We start from the raw sequence: 18,049 nt of genomic DNA on the forward strand, positions 1-18,049 counted from the left end.
GATGAACTCTAAAATAAAGCAAGAATAACTCAATAAAATTTACCAGAACAAGGTTTCCGCTTCAATGCCCTCCTTCTTCTTGTGCTCCTTCTTACTATCATTCTTCATCTTCTTCTTTGGTGGTTCCCCAGCCGCCTCCAACTCCGGCCTTCTCACCTCTTCCAACTGCATATTATGGGGATCATTCAACTCCATTTTGTCACTTCTTCGAAACTCTCCGCAGAAGCACAACAAAACCCTAACAGAGCAACGGAGAAACCCTGAACTCGAGGAATCCTCAAGGGTTTTTTTAAAAGCGGGATAGTCGAAAAGACAGGACAATCAAAACGGCCAAAAAAAGTCTTTACGTTTTTTCTAATATGGCTTTACGTTTTTTTTTATTTTTTTATAGTTTTCTCGCATGGATCTGTTGTGAAAAACGACAACAATAAAGTGAAAAAACAGATCGAGAAAAATTCTCAAAACAAAAAACACAATGGAACACACAGATTTACGTGGTTCTGCAAATTGTCTATGTCCACGAAACTGCAGAGAATTTTATTACTTGAGGAATACATTCGTCAATCACCTCGACGATTACAAGAAAACACTTTTTCTCTCTCCCTCTGTCTCTCTCCTCTCCTCTCCTCCTCTTCTTCTCTCTCTCTACCCGAGAGCTTCAAACCAAAGCACACCAGAAGAAGAACCCGAAAAGCTACCAATGTCGAAGAGGAAGCCTGGGAAATCAAATCCCGAGAAAGATAACAAGGGGAGCTAGTATGTCTATTTATTAATTTCATCATATCATTAAGCTCATTAAAGAATTAATCAAATAATTAATGAAGCTCATTAATTATTTATTTTTCTCTTCTGCAGCAAATCATATAAAGAATTAAGAGCAATTAATTTAGCAATTAATTTCGAGTATCAAATCTAATTTGTTGCCAAACATGAGAAAATGTCAATTTGAACAGTGAACCGGTTTCCATATTCACAACAAATCTCCCACTTTGAGACTGGTACACTGGCTGCATCATCCACTAGTTATTTCGCCCTTTTCTCCAAATGTGATATCCTCCACCTCTGCAACTCAAAACCCCAGTCTTCATGTCAGAAGACCAGCTGAAGTAGAGCACAACTTCAGTTTCTCAAGAATAATACTCTTAGTCGACATATCATCATTAACATAGCTTCGTACCTCCAAGCTCTTTTCTGGGTTACTCATGTTTCTGCTCACAACTCCCACTGCATGGGCAATACCTGCCTCTGCTGAAAGCCCTTTTCAATAAGTCTAGTCTTGTACCGCTTACCGTAATCAAGCACAGTCTTCACCCGATACACCCACTTGTTTTACACTGTCTTCTTCCCTGGTGGAAGTTCTGTCAACTCTCAAGTACGATTCCCTGACAGGGAATCCGTATTTTCCGATCGCTTTCCCAATAACAGAAGATGAAATTTCTTCCCATAGAGATGGTCATCTATCTGAATCCTCCATCCAGTAATCAAAATCTGTGTCGTTAAACTTTTCGATCCCCAATATCATCATTTCGTCTTCATCTATCGTTCTTGTGAAAAAAGACGAAAAACCAAATCGAGAAAAATTGCAAAACAAAAACAACAGCGGAAGCACACGGATTTATGTGATTTGGCAAATTGCCTACATCCACGGAGCTGCAGAGGATTTTATTCTTCGGGGAATTTATCCGTCGATCACCTCGAGGATTACAAGAAAGCACTCTTTCTCTCTCCCTCTCTCTCTCCTTTCCTCTTCTCTCTCTCTACCAGAAAGCTTCAAACCGAAGCACATCAGAAGAACCCGAAAAGCTACCAATGTCGAAGAAAAAACCTGGGAAATCAAATCCCGAGAGAGATAACAATGGGAGCTAGCATGCCTATTTATTAATTTTATCATGTCATTAGGCCCATTAAGGAATTAATCAAATAATTAATGAAGCCCATTAATTATTTCATTTTCTCTTCTGCAACAGATCATATAAAGAATTAAGAGCAATTAATTTCGAGTATCAAATCTAATCTGCTGTCAAAGATGAGAAAATGTCAATTTGAACAGTGAATCACATCTATATTCACAACAAGACCCGCACATACAGGTGGCATCGTCTCCTTGAACTCCGGACGTTGCTCTATGTTCGGAGTCTGGACAGAAAATTTTTCACAAATTTACGGCGCAAAAATGAAAATTAGCCGAACAAAGAAACAATAACAACTCTCCAACACTTCCAACCTTAGCTAACCCGAAACCAAGATGCCCAACATGATCAGCATTGAATTTCAATGCTTTAAAAGAAAGCAGAGCTTATTAACAATCAAATTCACAGATTAGATAATTTATAGTGATAGGATTAATGCAAAATATTTTCATTTAGAAATCAAATTTGACAACAAGCCACATTATTTTTGATAAAAAATAATACATCAAGCAAATGAAACTTAGAAAGAAATTAACTGCTGCAGCAGCAAATTTCTTATACATGGCAAAATTAATTCATTATATAGAGTCCATGAAAAGCTTCAGAAATTCGAAAAACTAACAAGAAATGAAAAACTTTGGAAGTAAAATTTTAACAATAGCTATCATTTGATTAACTATGTGGCAAGTCTTTTAAAGGCCATGGCTTATCTGAAGACAACAAACACATTGTCATTGTCTGCAAGCAGCAGCTCTTTGGATCCAGCATGCTAGAATCTCGTTTATAGATGATGCAGTTCCAGGGAAGTTAGCAGTTTTTAGCAGGCATATCAATTACTCCACAAATGGTGAAATCTATCCTGAAGGACGAGCAGAAGAAGGTGACTGCTGCAGTTGCTGAGGACAAGCACAAGAAATGGGATGCTGCAGTTGCTGCGAGGTTTCCAGCTTTCAATTCCTCTGCACATTTGCTAGAATCCATTAGGGAGAATTTGAGGATTTGCTTGCACCATTGAATTTAGCATTATTTCTTCGTTTCTCATATCTAGAGAGAATACGAATCAAATAATAAGAAACAAAATGAAATATAATTGTTTAACAAGATGAGTAAGCAGGGAAATGAGGGCAAGCTCCTATTACTTGTTCGAAGATCAAGCAAAATGAGAGCAAGCACCTATTGCTTAGTGGAAGATCCAGCAAAATGAGAACAAGCACCTATTGCTTAGTGGAAGATCCCGCAAACAATCGAAAAATCATGCAGTAAATGAAACAGATTCGGTTACTGTGAAGTCCTATGTGATTAACAACCGAAATTTAAGTTGATGTTAATGTAAGAGCATTGCATATCAAATGACCTAGTACTGTGCCCCAAAATTAATTTTCTAAAAAAAATAAAATTAGTTCACAAAAGATGGGAAGATTGCAACAGTCCTAACTTCTGTAAAGTATTTCTTAAATTGTATTTCTTAAATTGCTCGTATATAAACTCAGGCATCCAAAAGCAAATATCAGTTCCAAAATGTCATTCGTCATCTACTCTTGTGGTGAAATCAAAATCCAATCCTTCTCCATAAATTATTTTTCTGTCTATACACAAGAAAAGTAGAGCAAACTACTATCACTCAGGAAGCAATCATCTTTACAGAAATGAAAAGCTTAAGCTGGTTACTTATGAAATTTTAATTTCTATGTAATTTATAAGTAAATAGTGTTACATCCACGTTTAGAAGCATAGAACAACTTCCAATTGTATCATTTCTAGCAGCTTTCCACTTGTCATAGCATTATCTTCTTATTTCACTTCAATGACAAACAAAAATTCTTGAACGATAAATGAAATAAACAATATCTTTCATACTCTTTTCGATAAGCAATAGCAACAATCAATTAGATAGTCAGCCGAGTTGAGCAATTACTGAAGCTGTATGCACCAATTTAACACATCAGACAATCCAGCTGGCATGTCTCATCAATTAATTGGGGTCGTCATGGCCCTCCTCATGGGAGATTTCCCTTCTCATGGGAGATGCAAGATGTATGATACACCTCAAAAATTACTTAATAACACGGATTATATCATTGCCAAAATGTATCCACCTCAACGCTTCCAAAAAAGAGCTGTTAAGTAGGCCACATGACAGCAATTTGGAGGATAAAGCAGAAGATAACTCACATATTGCAAGGAGAAGTCTGGGGCCAAGGACCTAGAGTGACCTCACGCTGTAGTAGAACTACTGGATCAATGAGGGTAGGTCATATTTGTCAGCCCAGGATCTATTGCAAGTGACCTCACGCTGCAGTGGAACTACTGGATCAATGCAGTGGAACTACTGGATCAATGAAGGTTGGTCAAATTTGTTAGCCAAGGATCTATCGCACAAAGGGTAAGCAATGGGATCAAAATCTAAGCATAGCTGTAAGGGTTTCACACTAAAAGAGTTGCAAGTCTAAGCGTACCTGTTACTTGGTATTCAATAGAGGAGCGACCTCACGCGGCGGCAATGGAAACAAGGTGGCGATGGGTGGAGCTTGTAGTTGTGGAAGAGAAGCATGTTTTCACAGAAAAACTTCTCTCAAGTCAACCGTACGACCTTGACGTTCTTTCTAAGCGCCAAGTCAGCTAACCCTTATAATGCCTGAACTTGGAAATACAAAACTCTCTAGGAAGGAAGTAAGGAGAGGCTATTGAAAAAAACGAATGCTTCACAAAGGGATGAATGTTTACACACTTGGTTACTTGAGAACCTTTGGTTGTTCCAAATGAGGGGGAATCTATTTATAGTCCTCCCTCAAGAATTAGAGAACTTTCTAGGTCACATTAGATACTTTAACTTCTTAAAATATGGCACTAAACAGGACGCAATGGAGAAAAAGAATTCATGTAGCCAACCCAACGAAGTGGGATTAAGGCTTTGTTGTTGTTGTTGTTGTACAAAATTCTATATTATGAACATTCTATACTATCCTAGAGTTTCTCCTGAAGCTTTCCTTTTTCAACGTTCTCTAGAATGTGGTGGAACCTTTTAGAGTCTCTTAGGTCAATCTTCTTTTTCCGATTTTCTCTAGAATCTTCTCATGGTTGAAGGGATAGAACTAACCACACTTGAGATGGCCGTGTGTGACAGCATGTTGTATAATTTGGTGGGCTGTAAATAAGAGTTTTGCATGGGGTAAATGGGAGAAGGATGGAGACGAATAGAGTGGTACTTTTTAGGGAAATATGTTGTTTTAAGTGGTGGAATAGTAAGTATTAGATTTTAGGTGTTAGATAGGTAAATACGATAGTTTGTTGTGGTATGTATGTAAATTGCCATATATTTAATATTCACAATTTGGAAATAAAGTTTTCAAATTTAAATTGATCAAGAGCTTAAATAAGGACATTTGCACATTGAAGTTTTGTCATGTTCTAATTTATTTGAATGATTCCAGCAATTTCAAATTATTTTCAACAATTATGACAGATTGGGTTCTTAACAATACTAATAGTTGAATATCAACATTTCATAATCATAGATTTTATATTGAAAACTTATAAATCATGACAAATAGTTTAAGCCACGTATCTTCACGAACACCAAGGACCATAGCGTTGGATTCTCTGCTTTAGCACTGCTTCAAATAACAACATACTATTTTTGCTTCACCACGTACTAAGAGCCTAATTTGGATCTTATTTCTTTTTTTGCTTTTCTTTTTAACATTATACTTATTTAGTGTATATTTTTTAAATAAATTAACTTATTTTTAGAACACTCATAATAACTCTTAGATGTTTCAAATCTTCTTAAAAAAATAATGATGATTGTCACTGGTTGTTGTCTACCACCAACCACCATTAGTCGTCAGTTGCTTTCCCTACCCCCCCCCACCACCATTAGTCCCCAGTTGCTTCCCTCACGGGACCGCCACCACCCACTTCAAACTTCAACTAGCCAATCATATTTTATTATTCAGCATTCAAAATACATAAAAAAATTATAATATGTTAAACATGTTTTAATTCAAATAAAAATATAAAATAAAACAAAATTAAATTAGAAAATAAAAACCAAATAACAAAAATGATCTTACATGAATGAGCATCAACTTAATATGGATTTACAATTTATTACAAATCTGGCATAATCAACATCAATTGAAATTATTATGCTTCTTTTCATCCACATTTTGATTAAAAACCCTTATCCAATTTTTTTCTATTTTTAGAAACATTAATATCATGTATAAAACATCAAGGTGTTAACTTTGTTGGATTATTCATCACTAAAATGAACAGATAATTTTCCTACTAATCACTTGTTCCTCCGTAAACTTGAGTGGAATCTTCCTTTTTTTCCAATTGTTCAAATGATCCATTGGTGTGTTTGCAGATTTACATCAAAGCGTGCTCATTTCCATTAGTAAGTATGAGATTTATTTTTGCTGCAAAATATATATTCCTTTGCTTGATTTTACTATTTATATGCTAAGAAAATATTTTAAAAGGTCAAGGTCCTTAATTTCAAATTCATTATCAATGACGCATTTTAGCATGTTTATCTTGCAGTTCACCATAGTATCGCGTTAAGATGATATGATCAAAATAAACGATAATGATAGAAATTTTACCTTTAAATAATTTTTTTGGCAAATGATGTGTGATCATATTGTTCTTGAAGGCAGCCACGTCTTTTAATCACCATGAAGAATCTGTCGCATTAAGTTCTTAGTGATTGTATTAAGTTATACAACAATTTCTTGAGAATGCAAACTTAAAGTGTCTTTCTTCTATTCTCAAATCCAAAAGGCATTTTTTGCATTTAGTTGATGAAGTGGCCAATCAAAATTTATAGCAATAAATAACAGACAAGAGATCAATACGGTAAACTGATATTATCACATAACTCATATTCATAAAGAGAATTGATGTTCTCACCCTAAAAGTGAGTTTTAAGGAAAGATTAATCTTCAAAGAAGGACGCGGGAAAAATTCTTTTAGCATTGGGAGAATAATATTTTTGACCTTATTGGTAAGGAGAATAGCAACGCCAAAAATCTTTTATGGCTTTTGGATCTAATTTGCTCCTTTGATGAGAACTAACACGCACAAAGACAAGCAATCAAACAATTTGACAAGAATGATCCAAATATGTCTATATGTGGAATAAACATTAATGAAGGTTTAACAAAAGAGTTTTGAATTTTAATATCTCTATTGACATTATTAATAAGATATGCAATTATGAGTCACACTCCCCCTTATAATATTTCAAACATTGCAAGAGTTCATAATTGATCAAAAAAGTGTCTATTTTTCCTTTTTGTCCCCCCATTTTATTGAGTATTATCGGTCAACTTTTCAATTTGATTTTGAAAATACGATTTTCGAAAATTTAATTTAAATATAAGGTATATAGTTTAAATTATGAAAGTAGTGTTTTATTTTTTTAGAAAATGAGACCGAATGGATCTCATTAATCTAATAATTTACATAATTGTGTCTGGTACCTTGAATACTACACCATCCGAGAGATAAGTGTATACCTCGGCGATAAACCCGATCTTGCAAACTAAAAAATTTGTGACATCCGTTTGGTCTGCGAACCTTTTATGTGTGACCGACAAGTTCCCCTATTTACTACAAAGATTAAATAGGGTGGTTTATTTTACATGGGTTTCAAGTTCCCTATAGAGGCAAGCCCTTATAGCTAATTACATCTCAAATGACGGGAGTCACTTGAGAAAACTCTCAATAATGATCCGTGGTACAAGTATCCAAGAATTCAAAGTTTAGGTTTTCACGATAGGACGTGGAAAAACAAATGGGAGTGGCTCAAGTAGAAACAGTTCTTTCATGAGTCCAAAGAAAGTAAAAGGTATGGAACGTCACAAATACTGATGAGAAACCTCAATGACTTCCCAAACTATACTAATGTGTGGTTGTGTTTTAGAGAGGATGTTATTTGAGTGTTCAATCCTGTTAATTTTATTGTTTGCGACTTACACTTGCATAATAATTAGTTATGCAAATAGCCCGCGGAGATAAGAGTTTTACGTCGTTCTGGATGACAACCTCGGAACTTAAGGCGAGTTAGGACTTAACTGCTCAGTATGACTGTGAAGGAGTCTAAAAGAGGGAGAAGATTTACATCGCGCTGAGCGAGTTACCTCGAAATCTTATGTGTTGTTTAGACTAAAAAAATTTAGCTAATGTAGACTTGTTTTGCTGTTATAGGATGACGGCCAACTCCACTTGTAGACCGCTCTAAGCTTCTTGTCATGCTGCCCACGAAGTTGCTCCAGGCTCCTCGTCGAAGTAGCAGTCCTAAAGCCTAAGGTTCAAAAGGTTGTACAATGTGGTTTCAAGTTTGGGTTTTGTTGTCATTATGGGGGTTAAAGTTGATTAGAGCGACACCGGTTGGTATCCCACGGTTCCCTCGTTCTGGTACCACTAATTTCTTTTGAACTTACTTCACTTAAACGAGTTGTGAAACTCATTGAAACCAGAGAGATCTCGTCAGCAACTGTGGGTTACCACCACCGAGAGACTCCCGTAAATTTAAAAGTACGTGTTATGTTTTTTTTTATGAAAATGTTTTTAATTTTTTAAAAAAATGTCTTTTTTTGAAAATAAAATTGTAATCAGCACCTGCATAATGTGTTAGAGCAAGACTAAATTGCAATGGTAAAACAACAACAAATAAAATGTATCTGTGTACATGGAGTATCTGCTGCTGTTATCTCTGTTAGAGCAAGAGTAAATCGCAATGGTAAAACAACAACAAATAAAATGTATCTATGTACGTGGAGTATTTGTTGCTGCTATCCCTATTGTCTGTTTAGCTCACAAAGCATAACATAATTTGCAGAAAATTTAAATAAATTGCAGAGAAAAATAGAAAACAGTAAGCAGTAGAACAAGTCGTGACAACAGCTATGAACCCCAAACAAGTGATCCTAAGGTTTCTTACAACTCCTGACTGCAACTAGCGAGATAGTACGGTTAGGGCTATCAAAAAAGTTCATTGTTCGCGAAAAGTTCATGTTCGGTCCGTCAATGAGTTCGTGTTCGATTCGTTCGATAAGTAAAAGAGAAGAACGTGAACAAGTTTTTTTTCGTTCGGTTAGTTAAACAAACCAAGCACGAACAGTGATACGTTTGTTCGTGTTTGAATCGTCATTGTTCGAAATATAAAATAATTTAAAATAATTATATATATATAATTTATGATATTTTAAAAAATTAGATATTATATATTTATATAATATAAGTTATATAATTAATATAATATATTATTCATATATATTAATATTAGGGATGTCAAACTCGCGAACAGCTCATGTTCGGCTCGTTCGTTAAGAAACAAACACGAATAGTGACTTCACGAACAATTTCGAACACGAGCTTATTTCAAACAAATTAAATTTTAAAAGAACCAAACACGAACACAAGCTCTATTCGTTCGTGTTCGATTTGTTTACACCTATAAGTACGGTGGTCCTACGACCTCCTACTGCTCTTAGCAACAACTAGCAAGTGTATACGGTAATCCTACGACTCTAAATAGCAGCTAGAAACTTCGAATAGCACCTGTATGGCTTCCTACCAAACCAAACAGCGGTGAACAGCACTTAGGTGGCTTCCTACAGACTCAAACAGCGGTGGACAGTACCTATGTAGCTTCCTACGAACCCAAACCATAGTGGACACACCTATGTGATCTTCTATGATCCCAAACTATAGTGGACAGCACTTGGGTAGCTTCCTACAAACTCAAACAGCGGTGGGCAGCACATATGTGGCTTCCTACGAACCCAAACCAAAGTGGACAGCACCCAAACATCAATTTTAAGCCAAAAGCAGCCACCTACAGCAGTCCTAAGCTTCCTGCAGCATTCAAACAGCTTCCTGCAGCAGCCTATAGCTATCGGCACCTCCAAACAACAAGCCTACAGCAATGGACAGCATTCGCACATCAATTTTAAGTCATGATCAGCCACCTACAGCAGTCATAAGCTTCCTACAGCCTTCAAACAGCTTCCTACAGCAGCCTACAGCTATCGGCACCTCCAAACAACAAGCCTACAGCAATGGACAGCACCCAAACATCAATTTTAAGCCATGAGCAGCCACCTACAGCAGTCCTAAGCTTCCTACAGCCTTCAAACAGCAACCTACAGCTATCGGCGCCTCCAAACAACAAGCCAACAGCAAAGGACAACACCTAAACATCAATTTTAAGTCATGAGCAGCTACCTACAGTAGTTCTAAGCTTCTTACAGCCTTCAAACAGCTTCCTACAGCAATTCTACACCTTGAACAGCTCTTGCAAGCTTTCAAACACACTTTCAAGCTTAAAAAGAGCAGCTATTTAGTTCGAACAGCACTTACAAAGCGTCCTTCAGCTCCCAAACAACAGCTATAAAGGCAAAACATTGCTTACAAAGCTTCCTATCACTCAAAACCACAGCTATGACGAGCAAATAGTGGTTACGAAGCTTCCTATCACTCCAAACAGTAAAGAAAGTCCCCCGAAACAGCCCCAAAAAAAATCAATTTAAACGTCCCCAAAATCCCTCTCTAAAACAGCAAATAAAATGCCCAAGACAGAGAAGAATATGAGCACAAATCAGCCCTTAATACATAAAGCAACACTAAACATCATGGGAAAACATGCACACTCACGATATCAAGGTCAACTACTTAAAAAATTTTGTTGAAACAAGTTGTACAACATTCTCAGACATATGGTTGGGACAAGTAAAAATTCTTTGAAAATGAATAAAAGCAACAAATATATAAAGCATTGAATTCTGAAGAAAGAATATTGCAATAAAGAGTGGCAAAAATAATTTTTATTTTGAGCAAAAGCACTGATACTTAAAGCGGATAGACAAGGAATAGTTAATTTCGGATATAATCATTCCACCAAGGTCATTATCCAAATCAGAGGTGAAACATAACTTTAAATATATGCTAACAAGTCAGTAGATGGGAAAGAGCGAGATTCACATAATAAGATGTGAAAATAATGAATCCATCAGATGTCAAAAATCTTTTGACAACTAGAATCAAGACACAAATGTTGCAAAGTAGCATGCAGTAAGCGCAAAGCAAAGCTCAATTTAAAACAATCAAAAGGAGCAACTTTCTTTCTATGATATCCATGGGATTTAGGAAGAAAATCCAACATGTCCTTGCTCTAACACCCAACCAGTTAAAGAAGCATGAATCGATTCACGTTCAAGCCATATGTTAGATTTCCGGCTAATAAAATCATGATTATCATACAACAAGGATCTGATTTAAAACATAGAGAGAAAGAAACGCATGTTGCCTACCCTTTTGATGTTGTCAGAGAAGCAGTCGCAGAGGGAGAGGAAGTTGAGCGAGGAGCAGAATCGAACCAGAGAAGAGGATAGGAAGGCGGGTCAAAAGGCTGCTTCTGTCAAGCGAGAAAGAAGCGAGGCGGAAGACCGGAACCTCGGTCGCGCGAGAGAGGGTAGCAGGCGAGCGGGATTCAGTTCGCAAAGAAGAGTTGGGGCTTCGGTTTGCACGCGAGGGAAAAACAGACGAGGTTCCTAGAGAGGAGAAAGTTTTGGACAGTTACTTAGATTTGGAGGAGAAGAGGAGAAGTGAGAGATATCTTCTTTACTACAGATTTTGAGTAAGTTTGGAGTGAAATTGTTACGAGAGTGGGTGATTTAAAGTAACTAGAAGGATTTCTTGGGAAGGAGTTTAAGATAAGTTGTGTACTTTGTTCATTTTACTTTGTCTTGTCTTGTAAACTTTTATTTATCTATAAATCCATGTTTTGTTGTTTCTTCCCCATGAGATTTGAGTAGTTTCATTTATCTCTCCCTGCAATGAGGATTAATTATGTGTAGGAATATGTTTGCGGTTCACAGAGGAGCAGAAGGAGAAGGTGAGGGGGAATGAGTGGTCTTCTGGTCATGAGGGAGAGGTGCAGCAAGAGCAGAATCGTAGTTGGGAGGCGAGTGGTTGCGATTCGGTTGCGATTCGCAGGGGAGAAGGCGAGCGTTCGAGCAGAGGAGCGGGTGGTTGCGATTCGCAGGGGAGAAGACGAGCGTTCGAGCAGAGGAGCGGGCTTATGGTCGTCTCCTGGTCGTGAGGGCGAGGCGCAACATGAGCGAGAGAAAGGAGCTCAGGAGAGGCAGAGGAGAAAGACGAGCGGGGCAAGGGTCTTCGGTCGAGTGAGAGACGGAAGCCGAGGCTCTCGTGCGCGAGGGACAAATAGGCGAGCGTTAGAATAGGAGCAGGGTGAATTAATCAGGAGCCATTACGTGAAGCTTTGGCGGGGAAATAAATGTTTTTCATACACAGGGGAGGTTCAATTGGAAAAAAATTAACACCTGATTATATTCAATCAACACAAATTTAAATAATTTGTTTGAATTTTGAAATTTTAAATTCGAATTTACGTGAGATGGTGCATAGCTCGTGCTCAGCCTAAGTTCAACCTGAATCGAACCCAAGTCGAACCTAGGTTGAGCCCAGGCTCACGCAACGCTAATTAAAAAACATGCATTGATATTCGTGCTAATCGCTTGCGCACGAAACCATAACAATATGGGTGTCCCTCCCGGCTAAAGTCGACGTCTCGGACGCATCTGTGTGATATGTTTCGTCATTCGGGGTTGTCCAGACGAGTTCGCCAACAGACAAGCCAATTCAATTCAAAATCATGTGAGGTGCAATGCTTGCGCAAAATGCGGCGCTATCAAGCGTTCGGCTCGCAAGAAATTCCCTAGGGGTTGGTCCTATTAATGTAGGAGCTCGACTCGATTTTCATGTGTCGATCCTAATCAACTCAACCGAATGATGCTTGCGCAAAATGCGGCGCTATCAAACGTTCGGCTCGCAAGAAATTCCCTAGGGGTTGCTCCTATTAATGTAGGAGCTCGACTCAATTTTCATGTGTCGATCCTAATCAACTCAACCGAATGCCGCGGAATCGGGGCCGCCCATGCGCGACCCAGAGGTGGCTCGAATTTTCTCAATGGTATGGGTCCGGTACTAGTCTTCTAAGAAGGTCAAACAAAGAAAACCTAATGCTAGATCCTAGGCTCTAAGGAGAGAAGTAAAGACCTCACCCAAAATGAGGTCAACAAGTATATATGAAAATAATTTAGTAAACGAAACTTTGTTGGAGAAGATATTTGCTAATAATGAAATAAAAATATTATCTCTTTTTGTCAGTTCAGAAGACATGAATGTAGATTTGAAATTGGATCTTCACGAAGTATTGAAAATTTTGAGAAATGGAACTAGTTTCAGACTTGCAATTCATTAGGCAGACCCAACTCCCACGTAATTCTAATGTGATCATCAACAAAAAGATATAAACCATCTAGCACCAGAAATATGGTTCACCCAAAACAAGCTCCAAAAATCATTATGAAAAGTTACAAAAAGCGAGGAAATTATATAAAAATAATTATGGTAGTGTTGTGACAAGTTTCAAAACATTTCATAGCATTGTATGCTTGGTTTTATTTAGCTCAAAATAAATTCTCAATTTATACTTTGTGTTATTGCAGTATAACTAGGAAATGGGCACTAACTTATCATTCGTTCAAATAGTCGCGAAGTCACTGCTTGTTGTTTTTCTATTCTTTCTCAATAGAGCTACTTGTTACTCATAGTCTCCAAGTTTGGTTTCTATTCTTTCTCACTAGAGCAACTTGCTTCTCAGTGCTTATCCTTTACACGCTTTCTTGCCATAAAGGTTTTTTATATGCTTATCAATGGTCCTCATTGCTAACTCTAATAACCTCTCACTCATAATATTCCTCTTAAGTATGATCTTGAAGTAACCTCTACACACTTCCTAATGCCTTGTCTTCACTTTATCCCACTCAACACCAGCTCCACCACTCAATCTCTTCTCGATCTCACAATCACTTGATATTTCTATATTATTCCATCGCTTCATTATTGACATCTTCAATTATTTTCTCGAATTTTTAAGAGTGGTTTGTTGTTATTGAATGCACACTTAAATTTGCAAAAAATTATAATTTATTGTTTAAATTCGATTAATGAAATGGTTATTTAATATACAGTATGTGCATATACATAAAGTTCATGATTTTCTTACTAGCAAAAACATTGCTTCACATTACGCATTGAAGCAAAGAATAAATTATGCACGTCGCATTATGTATAGCACTTATAATACACTGGATGTGATTTTCATATCATAAAACCAAACTTGTGTGAAACTGACACATGATTTTCTAAATGTTGACCGAACCTACCAACAAGTATTATTGCATTTGGTGTTCAATTGATCCCACTGCTCATTCAAACAACTTCAAGTTTTGCATAAATTTATGCACAAATTTTTCTTTTCATTTTATGTAAATGGCATTGAAATTATCAGTTAGGTTACCGGTTTAATTGGTGTAATTGTGTCAAAACAGTATACAGAAATTGCTACTTCTAAGCATACTTGTTTCAAAACAGTCTCTATTAATTGCTACTTCCAAAATACATTTCCGTTCAAATTAATTACTTATGCCAGTTCTTTTTCATATGCTATAAAATCACTGGAAAATTCAAGCAACTAAATGACTCTATCACGGCCATGATAGAATGCTCTTTACTAGTGCTCATGAAGACCGCCAAGAGTTTTTTTTACATTTTTTTTCCCATGCAATTCACGGGTTCTTCCTATTATTTGTATAAAATAAGAAAAAAATATTTGCTTTTATATATAACAGTAAACTTTAAATAATTACAACACGGAAAATGAATATCTAATCATTTCCTATTTCAGAGAAATATCGAGCATATAAAAAATACAATTAAAATTACCAAATTTTGCTTTATTAAGATAACAGTATAAAAAAATTATTTTTAAAATAGGATATAAACTCAAAATAGCATCAAATCTGCGACACCACTAAAAATCTGCATGACTAAATTCTGAAAGCATATACATAAGCTTCACTCTATTAAAGAACACATAAAAATAAGAGGGATAATATGGTGAGTAAAAGATGAATTTACATTCACAGTTTGAAATTTCCAACCTTGCCCATAAAAATTTCAAGAAATCATACCTCAAAATAATCTGCCCATAATGCTTTTCCCCAAATTATCTTCTATAAAGATAACTCGACAGGGGGAAGTTTATACTTCTTGCAACCTGAAAAATCCACTAGAAATCAACGATACAAATGTGAAATGCATAATAAATTGCTCAATCAACTCGAAGACAACAGACCTTAACAGCCATTTCCTCATCAATAGTACATCGATATCTCGTAGAGCCTTCTAAAGGGCAACTACTACCTTTGCAAATAAAATTAGCATTGTAGAGAGTAGATAACTGCAACAGAACATCAGATGTCAACCCAACATTTTCACCATCAATGGCAGCTCCATTTTCAAACTGCTCTTCTTCTTCAACCATGCCCTCAGTAACTGAGGCAATACATTGAAAAATGGCCAGCAACCTTTCAAGAGGAAAGCTACCAGGTCCCTTCAAAATTATTTCTTCAGCCATGCTATCCTTCCGATCCATTGAATTTTGTGAGTTCCTATAAACAAACAAAAAAAATAGAGAGAACTTTAAACTATTTAAAGGAGCAAGAGATGAATATGAATGCTAAAATCATGAAATCAATACTTTTTCCGTTTCCGATTGATTAAAATTCCTGAGGAGTCGAACAAAGATGCATCAAGAGTAGCAGGGTTTCTCGAGGCAATAAATGCAGACAGGAGTAGATACTTCAGTGACATTGACATATGAAAGTCCAGCTCATTGGAGGCCCCCTTCTTAATTGGTTTTCTGATTCCCTTCTGATGGCAATCTCCTTCTTGCTTAGATTGATGCGAAGACCAGCTTGAGGCCTTGAATACATCATTGAGTGAAACACTCAAGTATGGCTGAAGGTTATCAAATAGCCTTCTCTTCATAGCCTCATCTGGAACAACAGATAGATCGGCTAAAGGTTCACAGTATATCTGAAACAGAGGTTGTAATGCCACTGATAACTCATCAACTCGTCTGGTGACTCTAAAAAATGACTTAAGAACCACACTGCAAGAGAGTCACATTATTAAATGAGCAGAGAAAACTGTAGAGCAATCAAATAACCAATTCTATCAAACTGAAATACCTGAGAAAAGATGAGTACAGCTTTGGGTTAGGTTGATTCATCATTAATATATGGTGTAGATCCTCCAATGTATAACCAGGAAAATAAACGGTTATCGGCTCAACTGAACCAGTACTCAAATAATATGAATCAGGAGTAGAACTACTTATATAGATTATACCAACTTCAGGGATCTTTAAGATCTCATGGAGTCGGAGAAGCAAAGGGACAATGTTAGAACTCTTGTCCCATGTGCGAAGTAGCTCAAAGTTATCAAATATTAAGTAGATCATTTCCCCTCTATCATTCTCAGAACCCAGTTTCAGCCTCCTTTCTCTGAGAGCCCTTACCACCGAAACCAAAGTATTTCTGAGTAAATCAATGAATTCAGATGGCTTTTCACAGCGCTTGCTTCCACAATTTCCTTTGCCAAGATTACTTCCGTAGAGAAGCAATTGCCTCAGAACGGAATCAAAGAGAATTCGTGGGGAGTAGCATGTTCGGAAACCAGCGTAAACGAAAGGACGATTGAGATAACGAAAAGTTTGAAGAATGGAAATGGACTTGCCATTGGACGTGCCTCCATAGATGAGAAGAGGGAACATGGGTGAGTTCAAGGGGCCAACTAGCTGCAGAATTTCAAGGATTTGAGGCTTTCTTCCGGGAAGAGAAGAGAATAGGGTTTCCAAACTGATGGGATCTTCTGAGGAGTACTGGCCAGGGATTAGTTCTGGGGATTTGGTCTGCGAAGAATAGGGATATGCACAGTTGGGCGGGGGCTGGGCCGTGGAAGTCGATAAATGCGAGGAAGATCTAGTTTTTCTTCCAAGGGATAGCGAGATTACTTCATCTTTAGCCATCTCGTGTGGCTCTTTGTCCCAATTGGACAAGATGTAAGAAGCAACTTACAGATACAAATGCTGGTAGAGTTCAAGAAGCGATGCTTACACTCGCAAGCTTTAGGGGCTGCTGGTGACGGATTTAGAGCAGGTTTTAACCTGAATATGACGTAAATCCTGCCAGACAGTCAGTTTGGACAAAATAAAGCCGTCGGATTCTACTGATTTCAGCCGTAAAACCCAGATTTACTAAATCCTGTCGGCTGATTTAGTAAATCTGGGACGGGCGATTCGCGCGAAAAGGAAGATATGAAGTTACCTTGCGAGGTAGCTCCACTGGCAACTATAGCACCAAGAGAGGACGAGGATCTCGGCCGGCAGTGAAGGTGAGGGCTGGCCGGCAGTAGGAGGGCTCGCGTGTGAGGGAGATCGACGAGTAAGGTGCCGGTGGCAGGGTTCATTTCGGAGACGAGAGGAGCGGCGGAGAGGAGCGGCGGGCGTCGGTTTCAAGCGGAGAGGAGGCAAGGGGAGCACACTTCCCGTGAGATGGGAGACATGCCTCGGTCGCAAGAGGGAGGAGTGAAACGCCGGCGGGAGCGCCGACTAGAGCCGAAGAGCGGCGTGGGCTCGAAAAAAAGGAGAAGGGGTAGGGACTCAGGCAAGTCTCGATGAAGAGAGAGGAAGGATTTTTGGGGGAAATCGGTCGAAGGGGGAGAGATGTAGGTGAGGGTTTCGGGCAAGAGCGCGAAAGCGGAGTTAAGATTGTTTTTTTAATTTAGTTTTATTTAAGTTAATTGTATTATTTTAATTAATTAAAAATTAAATTTTATTTATTATAGAATTAAATTAATTATGATTTGATAAATTTATATGCACTTTTTAAAAAATTATTTATTTAAAAGTGCATTTTAAAATTTAAATTATTTTATAGTTAATTATTTTAAAATATAATTTTGATTAATATAATTATATTTGATAAATATTAAATAAGTGCTTAATAAGTAATTAGTTTAATAATTTTTTTAATAATAAATTATCTTAGTAAATGGTTAATTATTAACTAATAAAATCATAAATAAAATTTACAACAACAACAAAGCCTTAATCCCACTACGTGGGGTCGGCTACATGAATCCTTTTTCTCCATTGCGTCCTATTTAGTGTCATATTTTCATTTAGTTCTAGTAAA

At 37.2% G+C, this 18,049-nt stretch overlaps 1 protein-coding gene across 3 annotated transcripts; it reads right to left on the reverse strand.

Moving 5' to 3' along the window:
- Positions 1-2,452: 2,452 nt before the first annotated feature.
- LOC110023797 (origin of replication complex subunit 1) lies at positions 2,453-17,591 on the reverse strand. 3 transcript variants are annotated; one of them, XM_020723389.1, is made up of 6 exons: positions 17,180-17,591; positions 16,043-17,019; positions 15,550-15,963; positions 15,145-15,460; positions 14,981-15,066; positions 2,453-2,954 (listed from the first exon to the last, which is right to left on the reverse strand). In XM_020723389.1, exons 2-5 carry the CDS (start codon positions 16,879-16,881, stop codon positions 15,016-15,018), a joined length of 1,620 nt encoding a protein of 539 aa, XP_020579048.1. In that variant the 5' UTR covers positions 16,882-17,019; positions 17,180-17,591; the 3' UTR covers positions 2,453-2,954; positions 14,981-15,015. The 3 variants fall into 3 exon arrangements, with proteins under 3 accessions (XP_020579048.1, XP_020579046.1, XP_020579047.1); XM_020723387.1 differs by having other exon boundaries at positions 2,456-2,869; XM_020723388.1 differs by having other exon boundaries at positions 2,456-2,869; positions 16,043-17,037.
- Positions 17,592-18,049: the final 458 nt, after the last annotated feature.

The sequence above is a fragment of the Phalaenopsis equestris genome, unplaced genomic scaffold (genome assembly GCF_001263595.1).
Source record: "Phalaenopsis equestris unplaced genomic scaffold, ASM126359v1 Scaffold000231, whole genome shotgun sequence".
Taxonomy (NCBI): Eukaryota; Viridiplantae; Streptophyta; class Magnoliopsida; order Asparagales; family Orchidaceae; genus Phalaenopsis; species Phalaenopsis equestris.